Source organism: Quercus suber, unplaced genomic scaffold (assembly GCF_002906115.3).
Source record: "Quercus suber isolate HL8 unplaced genomic scaffold, Cork oak 2.0 scaffold_137, whole genome shotgun sequence".
Taxonomy (NCBI): domain Eukaryota; kingdom Viridiplantae; phylum Streptophyta; class Magnoliopsida; order Fagales; family Fagaceae; genus Quercus; species Quercus suber.
In genome coordinates, this window is record NW_027069599.1 from 1,187,547 (window position 1) to 1,206,588 (window position 19,042).

A 19,042-nucleotide genomic window follows, 5' to 3' on the forward strand; every position below is an offset into this window, starting at 1 on the left:
TCCTTCCCCTATCTATCTAATCTAAAAAAAAAAAAAAAAAAAAAAAAAAAGATAAGCAAGAGTAAGATAGGGTATTAGTATATATAGCTTTATTAAATCAAAAATTAGAAACGAGGTGACAATACTAGTATTAAATGACCCATAGATAAATGGATCTCAGAATTTGTTTCTTTACACTACCTTGGATTGATCTTTCCACAAGAATTGAGAGTTTGAAAATGTTCCTAGTGTTTACTGTATAAGAGTGGGATCAATAAAGTATGGAGGTGCATATAGAATGTTTTGTGATGGTCAGTTATTGATAAAGCTAAAGGAAACTTTATACTAAAGTACTTCACAAATCTTTAAGTTGCTAATCTTTGTTATGGAGTTGGTGCTTGTTTCTCATTAGAATCATCCTTTATCCATTGGTTAACTCTATGCAAGGAATATGGAGGATTGTAAGGAATTTTTTAGAACGTTATATACTTACATATACATTTTAGGTACATATTTGAAGCCAAATGTAAGTTTTACTTTTCTTTCTTTCTTTTTTTAAGCATAGTGGTTAATAAATTGGGGACTCTTATGTTTGGAGTGTTATATTACCATCAATATAGCTTTGATATGGTCATTTATGGAGATTTTTCTTTGAGATACTTGGTTTTGTTATGGCTAAGAGTCTTGTAGCTCAACTTGCACCTCCTAGCGTTTCCAACTAAGACATCCAAGGTTCAATTTACCCCTCCCTCAACTATGAAATTATCAAAAGATACTTGGTTTTTTTAGTATATTGATCTTTGGCTCCTATTCTGGCACTGAACAATTTTCTTTACACTTATTTTTATTTTATCCTTCCTTCTGCTAGCATACTTGGATTTCCTAAATTTTCCCGAAAAGTTTTGAAGTTGTTCCCCCTGCTGTACTTATGATAAAGAAGTCACTGAGTTCTGGTTTAGGGAACTATGGTATCTACTCAAAAGTCTCAGATCTGTTTCTTTTATTATTATTATTATTATTTTCCCTTTCATGTGGGGATGATTTTTATTAGCCCCAAGTCCCTATGGTAGAATGTTGGACATTAACTTTCTGTTTATTATAACTACATTAGTCAGAACCCAGTATATTCATGGTAGTGTAATAATAATCTCCATGCAGGTGGCTCTTTTGAATGGAATTACTATGGGTGGTGGGGCTGGAGTTTCAATCCCTGGGATGTTGAGGGTTGTAACTGACAAAACTGTATGTAGCAACTTTGCATGTAGCCATGTACTTTCGTCCTTTTCTTCTCTTATCTTTATTTTTTTAAAAGAAACTTTTCTTCTCTTATCTAGTTGTTGGTTTTGATGATTGTTTCAAATTTTTTTCCTTACTTTCTTTTGTGGAAGAAATTTTTTAATTATTTTGCACCCTCTAGATTAGACTAATTATTTAATATCGTTACAGGAAGTTTATTTTTGTAACTTAAATTTGTTGTGCAATAGGGTTGATTTGGTTTGTTGACTTATAACTGAATTACTGAATGCTCAATTTTATAATTTTTATTAGATAATTGAGGAGTATGATTTTCTACTTTCATTAGCATACACTTATTGTCATGACCTAAGGAAGCACTAGCCACATCTATGCTATATCCTAAAAGGATTAGTCAAGTTACAATTGGGGTTGCTTGTGATCTCCGATATAGCCCAAGTTTGGTAACACCAATCCACATAATTTGAGTATCACAATCTTTCCATTCAATTCCTTATGTTATTGTCAAGTCTAACACTATTTGTATTGACTCAAGTAAGCGCTAGCCAAATCTATGCTATGACTAGTCAGGTTACTATTGGGGTTCTTCATAATCAATATATAGCCCAGTTCAACCTAGTAAACACTCGATATGGGACTTAGCACTTGTACACATTACACATACCTATCCAATCCATGTAATCTAGGAATGAAACTATATGTTTGATTCTTTTTGCATATTTATGTGATTGAAAAAATAGTATTGAATTTCTTATTTGTTTCAGATTCCTTATTTGCTATACATCATTTGCTCAGAAATGTTCAAAAATAATTTATTCTCACAATTCACTGGTTTTTGCTACTTCTGAAACTCTAATTGGTTTCCACCCTGATGCTGGTGCATTGTTTTTCCTCTCACATATACCTGGTCACCTGTGTATGCCTGTAGTGCATTGTAGTTTTTCATGTGTAGTCAAAATTTTCACTGAATTTCTTGTACATGGTTTTGTTGATTTGGACTATTTCTGGTTCTTGCATAAGTCTGATAAAAACATCATGTAAAGCATTGTTTTTGCGATGAACATTCTGCCCTAATATGAATTTACCTCAATCTTTTATGATTTTCTTGTAATGTTGCATTGGAAGAAATTTAAGGGATATATGAACATGAAATTTTTTAAAAGGCCTCTAAAATTAAAATAAAATCACTCATTTTTTTTCTTAGGAATGGAGTGAATATGGAAATGAAGTGCCTCTGCAAAATATTTTTATTTTGAAGTATGCTCCTCATCTCTAGAAGTACACAATGGCAGTTGGTTCAGCAATGTTCTTTATACAAATTGCATTAGGACTCTTGTCATGAATTTGTTGTGTGGATGTTGAATAACAAGCTCTAGCAAATTGCTTTAAAAGTTCTGTAGTCTAAAATTTGTGTTGAGGCACTGTTATGGCTGTTGGTAGTTGACATATGGGGAGCTGCATTTGGTTTCATTGCACCATAAGATGTCACTTCCTATGTGACCATTATACTGAAAGTAGATGTTGCAATGACAAATATTCTAATGCTAAAGTTTACTTTGGATAGCTGGGTGACTTTATTCAATGTTATTTTCCGAGCAACTTGTGGGGTTAACTTGACCCTTTCTACATATCAAGCAATGTTGACAATGTAATTAGGACTCGATAAATGAGAAACCAATTAGTAGGATGAATCATTGATGGCACCTGTACTTGGGTCTCACGGGAGAAAAACTTAATGGAGCAAAAATGATTTCTTGTGGGCTTGCTACACATTATGCGCATAGCTCAGTTAAGATTGTTGGACTCTTTCATTGTTTTAATCATCTTTCCTATTTATATAACACTGTATTGCCTCCTTTTTTCCACAGAAGCTTGCATTAATTGAAGAACAACTTGGGAAATTGGATACTGATGATCCTTCTGTCATTGAAACTTCTTTTGAAAAATATAGTGACCTTGTCTATCTAGATAATATAATTGTAATTCATAGGTATGCCTATTATCCCCTCAGGTGTGTGAGTATTTATGTAGCAGCTATAAAATGCTGATCTATTTATTATGCAATTTTGTCTAGGATTGAAATACTTGATAAATGTTTCAGCCATGACACAGTTGAAGAAATTATCGATGCCTTGGTAAGAACATGTTGATTTGCATATTTCTTTTTGTTTTAGAACTATTAAGTATTATCCCATTACAATATAACTGAACATTTAGAAAAGAAGTTGATCCAAAAGGATACAAGTTGGAGAGTTTTTTTTAACCCAACGTTGAGTTGATAAATTCTCAACCCAACTCAACTCGTTGGACATGTAGAAACCAACCCAACCAAACCTACACGAGTTAGGTTGGATTAGTGGGGTTGTACACTTATGCTTACATGTTTCATGTCTTATAAAAAATTTGAACTTTTATTAAAACTATTTAAGATTTTTTTTTCCAATAAATTATTATAATTCACATAATATACCTAAATTATATTCCAAATATATCAAAACTAATTATCAAAATACCAAAATAAATCAAACTAAAAAATTGAAATATAATTAGGTATATTATGTGAATTATAATAATAATTTATTGGGTTTAATAATTTAGCCACTAATTGGGTTAATTTTATTGAACTATTTTTTTTGGGGGGTTTAATACTAATTTATTGGGTTAGGATTAGATGAGTTGAAAAAGTTATTAACCCAAATGGGCCAAACCCAACCCAACTTATCAAACAAAAACAAATCTCAAGTGTTGGGTTGGGTTGAATTAGCTCGGTGGTTAGATGCACACTCCTATAAGCATTAAGAATTTAATCCAATTTTACTCATACAGTCATCTGCCACTATTACATGACCAAATACTTTACCTCTTCACGGATATTATTATGGAGAGTCATCTATAAGAATTTTTATAAAAATAATGGCAGCTATGAAGCACGAAAAAAGAGAGTTGTTTAGGACCTTGTGCAATAAGGCTCCAATATGCACATAAATGCTGAAGAAAACGTACAATTTTGAGAAACAAAGGAGAAAAGGAAATTTAAATTGGGTCATTTGACCATGCAGGTGTCACTTCCATGGAGAAAATACAACTCAAATATTGATACCTTTACTTAGCGCACCCCACAAATAACCCACACACTTCGGAATAGTCCAAAGTAGTACATACCAAAAAAAAAAAAAAAAAAAAAATTTCCCTAAATCAGCATGATTCTCAAAACAAATTGACAAACAGAAGCAGCTTCACTATAAAATATATATGCCATCCTGCAAGTAGAAATCCAATAAAATCAGAATTTATAGCTTTTCATGTATGTGAAAATACATGCATGGCACAGGCTTGGATCTGTGGTGATTGATGTGTATAATTGAAGGAACAAACACCAAGAAAGTCAGAACAAACATTGTATTGCTCTCTATGAAGATAAATATTAGATTATGAAACAATACACTGTCAAGAATTATGATACATGCTTGTCCGACTAGAAAGTCGAGTAGTATTGTTAGTGTATTACACAGGATCAAACAAAAAAGGGGCACCTAAATTTATTTCTGCTTTTCAAAATTTATTGATCTACACAGGATCAAATTTATCACAATAACCTTGTAAAGTTGATTAAAAAAAATTAAAAAATCACTATAATAAGACAAATTTAGCCTATCAATTAATATAAGGGCAAATGCTTCAATTGAAATTCCCCACTACTCAGCTGGTTTTGTGCCCCTGTAAGTATTAACTAATTGCGTCTGAACGTCATTAGAAACAGCTGAATGCTCTTTGTATTCCATTGTAAATTCACCCTTTCCCTGCACGGATAGGGACAAAGAGGTCAACAAGACAATTCTAGACAATTCAACTGGGAAACAAGTAAAGCAAAAATTTTCATTTACAATGCAGTGTCCTGCTTTACCTGTGTCATTGAACGAAGAGACGTTGAGTACCCAAACATGTTGTTCAGAGGGACCTGGGAAGACAACAAAATGACTTCTGAGAAACATTTTTTATTTTTTTGATAAGGAGTTCTGAGAAACATATGACTACTGAAACCAAAGAATTCAACAGCGTAATAAACATTGACAATTTGGCATGATGGCAGACTGATTTGCACTAGTTTTTTGCTAGCATAACAATCCAATGTTTTGAATTTCGAAATTCCTCAAATAAATCAGCATATTAGCAAATTTCTCATTGCTCTAAAATCAAATCATCAGCTTTAGACATCAATATGGATGTTAGTAGGAAATAATAGGTTTTGTGGACTGATCAGATGCTACCATTCCATGCAAAAATTAAACATTGATTACAGTTAATAGGATGTAAGATAGGAATTAGAAACATAGCAGCAGAAAAAATTTATGTAGTTGACTCATAGGAATTCATAAAAATGTCACGAACGAAGTTAGTGCAGAACTTTTAGCGAAAAGATAGCTGGAAAGTAGCTGGAATTACATTATTACATTTTTTGAAAAATTTTTTGATCAGTGGAATACATGATTACTTGATGCCAGACTTATAAAGCACAGTATATAACATCCATATGCTACAGAGAAAGACAGACCAGATGTCTGAGAACAGGCCAAGACATTATTGTTTATTGTGAAATCTAAAAACCAATCACAGAAACTATTTCCTCTATTCATTTAAGACAAATTTTTTGATATTCAACAGGAAACAAGAACAGATTTTCATGGCATGCAATTTTGAGGACCAAGGTTCCTTAGGAGGAAGCTTTTATTTGCTTGGACTGTGGCTCACGGAAAAATTCTTTGCAAGTGCAAGAATATCATTGCTAATTAGTGTTGTGTGCAAAGGGGCTGGGGAGTCAATCAATCAACTCTTTCTGCATTGCACTATTTCTAGGGAGCTTTGGTCTCTCGTTTCTGCTTTATTTGGAGTCTCTTGGTTCATGCTAAACTCACTGAATGATTTGTTAGCATGATGGAGATGGAGCTTTAAGGTTCATCATAGTTCTGTTGTATGGAATTCTATCCTAATATGTTTGGTGTGGTGTTCTTGGATGAGTGTAATTCTAGGATGTTCTATAATATAGAGGAAATCAATATCAAAATCTAGATATTCCAAGGAATCTTGATATTCCCTTTCTTCTTGTACATAATTTTTTTGTTTTTCTTTTCTGTCGCTTGTACAAATTTCTTCTGGCTACTTCATTTCTTTAATGAAGTAGTAGTCTTCTTTTAATACAATTTTTCTTACTTGTAAAAAATAAAATAAAAAGAAGAAGAAACCCAAGCATTGAGGTTTTGCAGTGATTAAACAAAACTCTGCCAGTAATTTCTTGAAAAAAATGCAAGTCATGCACAAATATGCATGCATAAGTTATTTATATATATATATATATATAAAAGAAAAAGAAAAAAGCTTACATGGGCAGTAATCACAGAATCATCTCCATCCTGGTCATTTCCGACAATAACACCTTTTCTCCTATCATGTGATAAATGCACAGAAATAATCAGACAAAAACATTAGAAAATCTTTATGATATTCTGGTTAAAACAAAAAAAAAAAAACTCACTTGTTGATATCACCAGCAACAGTGCCCTGAAATTCAGTTGGAACTTTCAACTCCACCATCATGACAGGCTCCAAAATTACCGGTCTGGCAGCTGTATAGCACTGTTTCAAATAATTGAAATATAAATGCATGGAAGTAAAATAAAGCCTAGTAATTAGGTTATACTATAATTAAAAGGCTAAGAATAGCCCAAATCGCCAAGAGACGATTTAAATCCATTTTACAGGGAATTACACCCTGAACACAAGATTTGAGAATAACCTGTCTAAATGCATATATTGCGGCTAACTTGAATGCAAGTTCACTGGAATCCACAGAATGGGAAGCACCATCTGTTAAAACAACACGAAGATGTTCGACTGGATGTCCAATTAGTGAACCCCTGTACATGCAAGAACAAACATTATACCAATTCATATTCACAATGAAACTAGGCCATGGTATGATATAAGATCATAACACTTCCTAAAAAAAATAAAAAGCTAAGATGACCATAATACTTTGAAAAACTCATGCAATATTATAATAACATGATGCTACTCACGAATTTGCTGCTTCTTTAAAACCTTTCTCGATTGCCGGGATAAAGTTTGATGGTATAGCTTGCCCAACAATCATGTTATCAAATTCAAACTTAGTTGACGACCCTTGAGGAAGAGGTTCGATATATCTGCAGTATACAAAATAAAAGATAATACATAACTAAACCGTGGGGAAAAGCAAGCTATTAATAGAACCATTCCTTACTTGCCACTGAATTAATATTTATAATTAATATGATATTATTGGCATTGTAAAATTGTACAGAGCCAAAGTCATAGCCCACTCTACTCAATAGGTTTACCCAGGCACTAACATGGGCACCTAATCAACACCCAATTCACATGCAACACAAATCATGCCATATGTAGCACACCTGGTATTGCTATTTTAACTAATTATACATTAAAAAGTGTTGTTTATTGTTACAACAAATATATTTAGAGATTCTTTTTGGTAATGACAAATGCATCTGGCAGAGATTATGGTAACACACTAAGATCAAATAAGCCCCTTTGTTCTATTTATACCTTGGGATCAATAGAAGTTGATATAATACACCACGTCTAACATATGCACTCAACTAGATCAACATGAAAAAGGAACAAATAAGGGAAGTATCTAGAAAACCTCCAGCACAATAACAATCTGTTCCTCTTTTTAATGGATCAGACATATTCTGAAGCATCAAGCACTAGGTAGGCCCACAAATAATAGAGAACTATACCCCTGTCATGCTGTCTCCAGAATCATTTAAATATATCTTATATTCTTTTTAAAGATTATGAAAGAAAATTCATTTTAACAAAAGGCAAATCCCTTGTGTAATCTATACCGTATCCATGTCAAACTTGTAAGTTTACCATCAACCTTTAGTCAGGTACATAGCATCCTTAAATAACAATGTGCTCTGAGAGTTCCATATAATTCAAGCATAAGTTGGCCAACAATTTTTTTTTTTTTTTTGGATAAGTAACGAAAATTTTATTACCACAAAAAAAAAAAAAAAAAAAAAAAAAAAAATAGTCATGCACAAATATGCATACATAAGTTATATATATATATATATATATAAGAAAAAGAAAAAAGCTTACATGGGCAGTAATCACAGAATCATCTCCATCCTGGTCATTTCCGACAATAACACCTTTTCTCCTATCATGTGATAAATGCACAGAAATAATCAGACAAAAGCATTAGAAAATCTTTATGATATTCTGGTTAAAAAAAAACTCACTTGTTGATATCACCAGCAACAGTGCCCTGAAATTCAGTTGGAACTTTCAACTCCACCATCATGACAGGCTCCAAAATTACCGGTCTGGCAGCTGTATAGCACTGTTTCAAATAATTGAAATATAAATGCATGGAAGTAAAAGAAAGCCTAGTAATTAGGTTATACTATAATTAAAAGGCTAAGAATAGCCCAAATCGCCAAGAGACAATTTAAATCCATTTTACAGGGAATTACACCCTGAACACAGGATTTCAGAATAACCTGTCTAAATGCATATATTGCAGCTAACTTGAATGCAAGTTCACTGGAATCCACAGAATGGGAAGCACCATCTGTTAAAACAACACGAAGATGTTCGACTGGATGTCCAATTAGTGAACCCCTGTACATGCAAAAACAAACATTATACCAATTCATATTCACAATGATATAGGCCATGGTATGATATAAGATCATAATACTTCCTAAAAAAAATAAAAAGCTAAGATGACCATAATACTTTGAAAAACTCATGCAATATTATAATAACATGATGCTACTCACGAATTCGCTGCTTCTTTAAAACCTTTCTCGATTGCCGGGATAAAGTTTGATGGTATAGCTTGCCCAACAATCATGTTATCAAATTCAAACTTAGTTGATGACCCTTGAGGAAGTGGTTCGATATATCTGCAGTATACAAAATAAAAGATAATACATAACTAAACCGTGGGGAAAAGCAAGCTATTAATAGAACCATTCCTTACTTGCCACTGAATTAATATTTATAATTAATATGATATTATTGGCATTGTAAAATTGTACAGAGCCAAAGTCATAGCCCACTCTACTCAATAGGTTTACCCAGGCACTAACATGGGCACCTAATCAACACCCAATTCGCATGCAACACAAATCATGCCATATGTAGCACACCTGGTATTGATATTTTAACTAATTATACATTAAAAAGTGTTGTTTGTTGTTACAACAAATATATTTAGAGATTCTTTTTGGTAATGACAAATGCATCCGGCAGAGATTATGGTAACACACTAAGATCAAATAAGCCCCTTTGTTCTATTTATACCTTGGGACCAATAGAAGTTGATATAATACACCATGTCTAACATAAGCACTCAACTAGATCAACATGAAAAAGGAACAAATAAGGGAAGTATCTAGAAAACCTCCAGCACAATAACAATCTGTTCCTCTTTTTAATGGATCAGACATATTCTGAAGCATCAAGCACTAGGTAGGCCCACAAATAACAGAGAACTATACCCCTGTCATGCTGTCTCCAGAATCATTTAAACATATCTTATATTGTTTTTAAAGATTATGAAAGAAAATTCATTTTAACAAAAGGCAAATCCCTTGTGTAATCTATACCGTATCCATGTCAAACTTGTAAGTTTACCATCAACCTTTAGTCACGTACATAGCATCCTTAAATAACAATGCGCTCTGAGAGTTCCATTATTAAGTTCGTATTCAACCGGTTGTTAAAAAAAAAAAAAAAAAAAATGATAAGTAACAAAAATTTTATTACCAAAAAAAAAAACACTAAGTACAGCGGTGGTGTACTCAGAGAGAAAGGCCAACAATTGTGATGGAAGACAGAAGCTAAGACAGGTCTACATAATCTTACCTTGATATCAAATTATGAAATTAAATGCAAAATATCACAGAAGACAGCAATAATCTAAAACTTTTGAAATGTCCTTGAGCACTTGGGCAACACACAATTGTGATTTAACAATTTTGATACATAAAAACTGTTAATTTCTTTTATGCAGAAGAAAACAAATTGCAAAGCAGATAAACTTGCCAATACTATTTTCCAACCAGTATAGTGTAAATATATAAAGTACTAAGATATTCATCTTGAAAGATATATAGTCCCACATTACTAATCAAGCAAAGAAAATTTTTTAGGACTAATGGCCTGTTTGGATGAGGAGGGGGAAGGAGGGGGAGTGGAAGGGAGTAGAGTAGAGTTGGCTAAAAATAAGCTAATTTTGTGCTAAATTTACTCTACTCTATTCTCCCTCCTTCTCCCTCAATCCAAACGGACCATAAGTAATAGCTAAGGTTTCTGCACCAAGTCATAGTTATAAGCAACTTAACCAAATCTAGTTTTTCCCAATGGAGAACCAAATCTAACAATCTACATAGAAACTTATACAATGTTCACCAAAGATGATATGATTATGACAGATAAAAAGAAATGAAATTCACCAAGTGCCTTAAGTATAGGCACAAATCTTAAACATTTTTTCTCACCCGCATACTCGTCCATATTGACCTTGTCCACCAGTTTGTTTCTTATGTAAATAATCAAATTCAGCACGTTGAGTTACAGTTTCTCTGAAGTTTACACGAGGCTTACCAACAGTAGCATCAACCTAGCAAACAAAGAATAAAAACATGATGCAAGGCTGCAGACTTCCTCTGAGAAACAATATCAAAAATCCTAATTTAATATATAAACAGAGACAGAAAGGATAGGCACCTTATACTCTCTCCGAATGCGTTCAACATATATGTCCAAATGCAGCTCTCCCATTCCAGAAATAATTGTCTACTCAGAATAAAAATAAATTGACATTGTAATGCACGATATATATTCTTTGTGACCTCTATAATTATACGGGTAAAAAATATGAGATATCATATTAACAACTCAGACCTGCCCACTCTCAGCATCCAGCCCAACTCGGAAAGTAGGGTCCTCTCTCTGAAAACGATTCAAAGCCTTTGAAAACTATCAAAAATGAAAACAAGAAGATTGTCATGTAACACTGGACACCAACAAATACAATATGCACGCATATAGGCACACTTAAACAAACCACTCACTTGTCCTCCTGAATCTTTTGAAACTGGTTGAACGGCTAAAGACATCACTGGCTCAGGGACATTCATAGAAGTCATTGTGTATTTAACAGACCCATCAGTGAATGTATCTCCTGATCACACAAAAAATGCATAAGTTGAGAAAAATTAGAAAAACAAAAGAAAAAAGCAACTAGAAAAAAAAAAAATGTCATAATCATCAGGTTTCAAAGCCTCATGCCCTCATCTCAAATATTAGCAGTCTAAGTAATTATAACCATTCTGAATACCATTATTATTTTCATACATTTCAAGTTGGGGAAGGGAGACTCGAACCCTAGACATCTCTATTTCAAACTATAGGGAATGCCATTTTACTTAAAGGTCATGGGCTTGAATGTCCATTTTGATATTTTCCTCACTTTCAGAAACTTCAACTTGCACTAGCTCCTCAGTCCTCACTCCGACCCCCATTCTATTCAGACAACTATGGAAAACAACACAGAAACATAAATTATTGTGTACACATATGCAAAGGGATAAGTGGGACCTGATGCACAATCCACACCAAATACAGCAACTATTTGCCCAGCATGTGCCTGTTGAATATCCTGTAGATATAAAAAAGAAAATCAACAACAAAAACCCAAGGAAGAAGAAAAAGAGTACAACTAGTTGAGACTAGAAAACATATGACTTGAAACCCCAATCTATTAATCTAACACAAATATTCTTTTGTTCTGAAAGATTAGAGTGCAACCTACCCCAACTTCCCCCCTACCCCTTTACCACTTAAGCCACACAGCATGGGGATAGGCAGAAGACATTGTAGAGATAGTTGGTTCGCAAAATTTGATTTCATGTATAAAAAAATCCCAATCATATCATTAGAATTAATTACTAAGATGAATGTCAAAGCAAAACTAACCTCCATCTCATTAGAATGCATCCGAACCAAGCGAGGAATCTGTACCAGGAAGATAATATATCCATAACTATTAAATTTAATTTACAAATTCAATCAGTATCAGAACGCTGATAGCATGATACAATGGGCATACCGGAAAATTCATTAATAAAATAAAATTATTTTTCAAAATTTAAAGGATGTAATTGTCCAGATTATATCATTCATAAAAGCACAAGTGCACAACACACATACAGCATGTCTTACCATATTGAACCATAATAATAAGCATTGCAATCAGAGAAAAATAGAAGCTTGGTCACCTTACTTATCAAAAAAAAAGAAAGAAGCTTGGTCGCCTTGCAGTACATACTGAAACGATCATAACATATGCAAACAGCAATCTATCCCATACACTTCCTCTGTCTCAAAATGTTAGTCCCTTTTCCAATTTTAAGATGTTCCAAAAAGGATGTCCCAAAATTGATGTCCAACTTGAAAATTCATTTTTGATTGGTAAGTTACACATGCAGCTGGTGGGTTTTGAACCATGACCTCACCTTCCACCTTCCTCTTACAAGGGGAGGAGGCATATCATATTCACCACTCAATGTGATTCAAGTTTTTCCAAAAATTATTTTTATATGGTGTACCATAGAAGGTTACAAATTGCAATATTTTCAGGCAGGAACACATTACAGAAGGATAAGTTTTGAGAAACAAAAATTTGCTGACATTTGCAATTATCTTCTTTCAAATGACACTGAAAGATTCTAAATGGATTAATTAACAGAATAACTCAAAACAAAAGATCTCAAGCCCATAAGTGCAACTTCATCTGGAAACAAACAAGCTAATAAATTACACGTCTTGAACTGACCTTAACCTTCTTTCCAGTATTTATGTTATGTATAAAATCACCCTTCCGAATGACACCTTCATAGATTCTTCATTTAAAATAAAATAAAAAAAACCATGTTAGCATAATGGCTCATCTACATGTCTAAGTACTAACATTGCCAGCACATGAATGAAATAATAAGATAGTTGGACTATCAAGAAAATGAAAATATACCACCTCTCAGACAGGCATACCTTAGATATGTCAACTGACCAAAGCGCCCTTCCTCCAATTTAAAAGCTAACGCCACAAGAGGCCCATCTGGAGTTCCAAACAATGTGACCTTTACAAGAATAAAATATATCAATTCCCCAGTCAGGTTATAAAACAGATGACTGTACAAAAGATTTTTTAGATAAGAGATGATAGTACAAAAGATTCAGGACAAAAATTTATTTTCATCAACCCAATACCTTCTCTTCATTCTTACTTTGGTCAAGAGCATAGCTACTGACTTCAGTTGGACAAGGCAAATAACTAAGTACACCATCCAAAAGTGGTTGTACTCCCTGTAATCCAGAAAACATAAAAGATGAGGAATATAATCAACAGACTTCTGATAGTTGAACAAACAAGTAGTTTCAATAATTGTTTACTATATAGAAGGCACCATTGAATGGACCCTAGTAATGCATATATTGTGTGTCGTTTTATTTAGGATGATAATTAATTATAAGATAGGACTGGGCAATATGAAATGATGAAGAGAACTCCAATTATGAAAATTTCAAGCAACATCGCAAGCAGGCCAAATGAAGAGAAAAATGGTAGTACGTTCATCAAATTGCCATAATAGCATTAACAACCTCAAATGTCACCTGCACGGACTGCATAGTCCCCACAAAGACATGCAAGAAAAAGTTACTTGACAGGTCATGGTGTATTAATCTAACCAGCATCGCCTTCTTATAAGAACCAAACAACTATTTTTATTCTATTTCAACCAAACAACTATAGATAGAAAGAAAAAATCTCTAAGAACAAACAAATTAAATATATACTCACCATGAAATCTACAAAATTGGCAGTGTATACAGCGAGATTAATGGGGAGAAGACAAGGTATCAATTGACAAGTTAAAGAGGGGAAAAGTATACTGACTATATTCTTAGGTTACCTTGTTTTTAAATGCACTACCCATGAATACAGGTACAAATTTCCGTGCTACAGTTGCTCTGCGAATTGCTTCCTACAGATAAAAATAAATCAAAATTCTCTCAAACAAACAGAACCTATAAAAGTTAACAGTGCCTAACAATGTAATTGCAATATGCAAAGAATAATGTTAAATTCCTGAGAATGACATTCCATTTCCTAATTCAATATGAACTTTGTATTTGTTAGCTGATGTCACATTTACATTTTTAGACAAAATAAGAGCTCAAGCGGTCATCACCACCTAACAAGTTGGTTTTTATTTTATCATGCACAAGCGTCCACCCCTAACATGTAAGGGCAAAAAACTGACAGTCTTCATCAGCTATTCTCTTACTCTTATGACCTCTGTTGCCAAAAATGAATCGCGTATTCAAATTATTGTTTCACAGAATATTTTTTTAAGAAAGCATGCTGGCGCACCTCAAGTTCAGTTGATGATACAGGCTCATCATTGAGAAATACTTCAGCAAGTTTATCATCAACTTCAGAAACAGCCTCTATTAGTTCCCGTCTCTTTTCTGCAACTAAGGCCTCCATATTAGCAGGTATATCCTCAGCAACTATTTTTTCACTGCAACATGCAACAAGAAGCGGTAAATTTGGAACCATAACACAATGTCCATTAAAAAAGATACACAAACACCATATCTTAGAAACAGACCCACTGGAGCCGTGAAAATATAATGCTTTTAATTGCACAAGGTCAATAAGCCCCTTAAAATCCTCCTCCAACCCAATTGGAACTTGCATGGCAGCACTGTGATGCCGGAGTTTAGACCTTGCCTGTAAGAGAAATCAAAATAATCAGCATATCATTGCTCTGAAATTTCAAAGTTATCATCATCTAGAACTAGAATGGACCTGATAAATTTTCCAAGTAAACAACAAAAGCATCCTAATTGCAGAATTTTAAAGAACACTTATTTCATTTAAGAATGTTGTATTCCATGTAAGAAAATGAAAATAAATTACGTAAGATGCACTTAATAATGTTTTCACAAAAATAATCAAGCATCAGGCATCAGGCAATCAAAGTAGAAGTTAAAATGTTTTGCCAACCCAGGAAAATGATAGTTTGTTAACTATTACAATTCACAATATTCACTAATTCTAAGTACTCAAGCTGTCAAACATTTTTTTTTTAAATAAACATCATTAAATTGTTTTCTTCAATGAAATTATGGACAAGAATCTTGCTTTGTCTTCAATATAAATAAATGTAAACTAGATATTCTACCTTCGGCTTATGATAAAACAGTAAATAAAACAATACAGAAACCATTTAAGATATTTCTTATGATGTCTCATAATTCTACAACACACCTGGTTGAGAACTTTCCATGGATCTGCTCCCATCCGATCAAGTTTGTTAATAAATGCAAGTCTCGGAACCTCATATCTTCTCATTTGCCGATCAACGGTAATCGACTGACTTTGCACACCGCCAACACTACAAAGTACAAGAATGGCACCATCAAGAACACGCAAAGCCCTCTCAACCTCGATCGTGAAATCTACGTGACCGGGGGTGTCAATAATGTTAACCTGCAAGAGCAAGTTTTCCAGATAGTATTAGAAATCCAGCAAAGCAGGCAGCAGTTTTTTTTACGAACCATGTATATATTCAAATTCACTACAATCATTTAGCAATTGGTCATTCAAAACCAAAACACTTAGGCTCCGCTTGGGAGTTCATAAGGGAATGGAATGGAATGGAATGAGATAATCATAAAGGAATAGAAAGGAATGGAATGGAATGGAATGTATTTAAGTAAGGAAAAGGAATGGAATAGAATTAGGAAACCTTGTTTGGATGTTTTAAAATAAAGGAATAGAAAGGAATAAAAATGAATGGAATGTAAGTAATCATGTTTGGGAGCAATATGGAGGGAATGGAGTGGAATCATTTTATGACAATATTACTATTAAACCCCTGTTTTAAAATAAAGGGTTGAATATATAGGGGTATTTTGGGAGTTTTAGTAAAAAAAATCATTAAATCTAATTTCATTCCCTCCCATTCCTCCCAATTTCGGGGGGAATGAAAATTTGAGGTTTTAAGGGAATAGAAAAGAATGAGTGTTCCATCCTACCCATTCCATTCCCTCCCACTTAAACTCCCAAACAAGAGAATGGACTTTCCATTCCCTCCATTAAAACTCCCAAACAAGAGAAGGGAAGAATATTCTAAAATTATTCTTTTTATTCCTTTCCATTCCATTCCATTCCCTCCTCCCAAGAGGAGCCTTAAATTTTTGGTTAAATTGCAAATTTGGTCATCAGTTCATCAACCTTTAACCTTTGTTTTAGAATCATCCTTATACTTTAAAATGTTCATCTTCAGCTGATGGATGGAAAATGCTCACATAAAAACAGGAATTCATGAAACCAAGGTCACTTTAATGATGTGGAGCCTATGACATGGCATGAACTCTGCTTGCCACGTTAGAATTTTAGACTTTTTGGAAACAATTTTGAAAATACAACAACCAAAATGAAACATTTTAGATTATAAGGAAGATTCTGAAACAAAATGCAAAGGTTGAGGACCAACTGTGTCCTTTAACCTAAATTTTAATTCCTCAATTTCATGGCCAATTAACAAACCAAGTAGCTGTGGACTATCTTATTTATCACTTAACAGTGGTTTCATTTTCATTAGTATACAAAAATGCCTGTATATTTGACACTCAGCTGAAAATTTCTAGCTACTAGTAGTAGTAGTAGTTTCTTTGAATTTTTTTTTTGATAAGTAATAAACTTTATTGAAAAAAGATGTAATTAAATACAGAAGAAAGAAGCATACAGGCCGTGTGCTAGAGGCAACATTGAAAAAATTAAGTAACAAAGCAAGTACAAAAATCAAGCATATCAGGTAACGAAATGAAAGAAAAAATACCCGAAGCATAGTAGTAGTTTCTTTGAAATTCATTCTAGTTTTGCTAACACTGTCTTGGGAACCAAAAAAAATCCAGATAAGCAGGCAGCAATATTTTTTTTCTCAAACCACGTATATATTTGAATTCACAACAACCATTAAAGTTTTAAGAATACCAATCATCCAAAACAAAAACACTTAAATTTTATTTTGAATTGTATACTTCGTCCTCAATCTTCAACTTTTGTTTCAAAATCCTCCTTATGTTTTCAAATATTTCAAAAAGGTTTTTGCCATCATTTGATAGATGGAAAATGATCGTTTAACAAATAAAATTCATGAAACCAAGGTTACCTTCATGACATGGCACGCCACATCAAAAATTTCCATTCATTAGATGACAATAAAGACTTTTTGAAAAAATATAAAGACTTCAATTTTAATTCCGCATTTTTATGGCCAATTGATGCACTATGTAGCCATGAGTAATGCCAGAAACATGACATTTTTCATAATAGTTGAGTTGGTGTCAGGTTTTTATTGGTTCTCATCTCGACCCACATTACTGACATCACTTTATCATCTACCGTTAACAACTTAATGCCCCAAAAATTGTGAATATTAATGTAACTCTAGACGTATCGAGTGGCCATAGACTAATAGACTGGACACTAACAAATTCAACACTTAACAAAACAACAGTGATTTAATTTTCATTAGCATACACAAAAATGCTCACATATTTTGCACTCAGCTGAAAACTCTAGTACTAGTAGTGATGGTAGTAGTTTTCTTTAACCCTATAGACACAACAATTTTCACATCAGTTAAATTGACAAGTTCTTACTATTACTTGCACTTTTTTACCTACCAATAACAACATGCCACATCAGCAATTGTGAAATTTTTGGTGACCTATACTTATTGAGTAGTAGTTTTTTTCCTTTGAGATTCGTTCAAGTTCTCCTACCATTTTCTCGGGAACCAAACAGAAGGGAGTAGTACCTGATAGTCTTTCCAAGTGCAGTAAGTGGCGGCGGACTGGATAGTAATACCCTTCTCTCTCTCCAAATCCATAGAATCCATTTTAGCTCCGACTCCGTCTCTACCTCTAACCTCGTGGATCTCATGGATCCGACCCGTATAGTAAAGTACCCGCTCGGTTAACGTGGTTTTACCCGAATCGATGTGGGCCGAAATCCCGATGTTTCGGAGCCGACTCATGGAGTCCTTCCACCAGGGCTCTTTCTCGTCTTTCGACGCCGCTCGGGCCAAGCTCCCGGAGGAGAAGTGGCGGAGGAGGAGGAGCGCGGTGGTTGGGGAGTGAGTGTGGGAATGGGACGGTGTGGTTTTGGATGGGGAAGTGTAGAGAGTGTAGAGTGAGCGAGGTGTGGAGGGTCTTGGAAAGCGAGCCATGGATGGTGGTTGTTTTTGGTTTTGGGGTTTTTTTGGAGGTAAAACCCTAAACCCAGGGGTTTGTGTGACTGTGTGTTGGAGAGAGAGAAGAAAAGGAAATGGTGGTTAGGGGGTTTTAGACGGTAGAAGGAGATTGTATTGAAGCGGGTCGGGTCAAATGGTCATATTGTAACGGGTTTGAGTTTTTTTTTTTTTTTTTTAATTGGAGATTTTCATTTCTAGTTGAAATTTTTTGCATAAATATAATATTATGGATAAGGATATTGTGTTGTGTCCAAAAGAAATGTGATGTGGTGGATGTGATTGTAACCACGAATCCATGTTTTCTTTTTTTTCAATAAAAGATTAGAAACCAAAAATCCATGCTAAGAGGTTTTTTTTTTTCTTTTTTTTTGGTATGGTGTAAAGTTTTAGATGCAGAG

At 33.8% G+C, this 19,042-nt stretch overlaps 2 protein-coding genes across 8 annotated transcripts; one reads left to right on the forward strand and one right to left on the reverse strand.

Annotated features, from left to right (window-relative positions):
* Positions 1-30: 30 nt before the first annotated feature.
* On the forward strand, positions 31-6,043 carry LOC136068854 (small ribosomal subunit protein mS47-like). 5 transcript variants are annotated; one of them, XM_065776627.1, is made up of 5 exons: positions 31-505; positions 1,138-1,248; positions 3,102-3,223; positions 3,308-3,368; positions 5,896-6,043. In XM_065776627.1, the coding sequence occupies exons 1-5, from the start codon at positions 431-433 to the stop codon at positions 5,929-5,931; spliced, it is 405 nt and encodes a 134-aa protein (XP_065632699.1). In that variant the 5' UTR covers positions 31-430; the 3' UTR covers positions 5,932-6,043. The 5 variants fall into 5 exon arrangements, with proteins under 5 accessions (XP_065632699.1, XP_065632702.1, XP_065632701.1 ...); XM_065776630.1 differs by having other exon boundaries at positions 31-485; XM_065776629.1 differs by lacking the exon at positions 31-505 and adding an exon at positions 512-947.
* Positions 4,619-18,744, reverse strand: LOC112008686 (elongation factor G-1, mitochondrial). Of its 3 annotated transcripts, none has more exons than XM_065776625.1 (20): positions 18,210-18,743; positions 15,650-15,871; positions 14,988-15,109; positions 14,747-14,897; positions 14,286-14,357; positions 13,582-13,677; positions 13,363-13,451; positions 13,148-13,214; positions 12,289-12,327; positions 11,911-11,971; positions 11,385-11,494; positions 11,215-11,289; positions 11,038-11,106; positions 10,809-10,930; positions 9,084-9,209; positions 8,802-8,922; positions 8,541-8,641; positions 8,398-8,458; positions 5,138-5,191; positions 4,619-5,033 (listed from the first exon to the last, which is right to left on the reverse strand). In XM_065776625.1, exons 1-20 carry the CDS (start codon positions 18,618-18,620, stop codon positions 4,929-4,931), a joined length of 2,274 nt encoding a protein of 757 aa, XP_065632697.1. In that variant the 5' UTR covers positions 18,621-18,743; the 3' UTR covers positions 4,619-4,928. The 3 variants fall into 3 exon arrangements, with proteins under 3 accessions (XP_065632697.1, XP_023896789.2, XP_065632696.1); XM_024041021.2 differs by lacking the exons at positions 8,398-8,458; positions 8,541-8,641; positions 8,802-8,922; positions 9,084-9,209 and adding exons at positions 6,612-6,672; positions 6,764-6,864; positions 7,025-7,145; positions 7,308-7,433 and having other exon boundaries at positions 18,210-18,739; XM_065776624.1 differs by lacking the exons at positions 4,619-5,033; positions 5,138-5,191; positions 8,398-8,458; ... (1 more) ...; positions 8,802-8,922; positions 9,084-9,209 and adding exons at positions 6,760-6,864; positions 7,025-7,145; positions 7,308-7,433 and having other exon boundaries at positions 18,210-18,744.
* Between the last annotated feature and the right edge of the window lie 298 nt (positions 18,745-19,042).

Coding starts and splice junctions, on each gene's coding strand:
- LOC136068854 (XM_065776626.1), top strand. CDS start 1,051: ATGTTGGACATTAACTTTCTGTTTATTATAACTACATTAGTCAGAACC. Junction 1,249..3,101: donor GCAACTTTGCATGTAGCCAT/GTACTTTCGTCC, acceptor TTTTTTCCACAG/AAGCTTGCATTAATTGAAGA. Junction 3,369..5,895: donor AAGAAATTATCGATGCCTTG/GTAAGAACATGT, acceptor GATATTCAACAG/GAAACAAGAACAGATTTTCA.
- LOC112008686 (XM_065776625.1), bottom strand. CDS start 18,620: ATGGCTCGCTTTCCAAGACCCTCCACACCTCGCTCACTCTACACTCTC. Junction 13,452..13,581: donor AAAGTAAGAATGAAGAGAAG/GTATTGGGTTGA, acceptor ATTCTTGTAAAG/GTCACATTGTTTGGAACTCC. Junction 10,931..11,037: donor GCATTCGGAGAGAGTATAAG/GTGCCTATCCTT, acceptor TTTGTTTGCTAG/GTTGATGCTACTGTTGGTAA.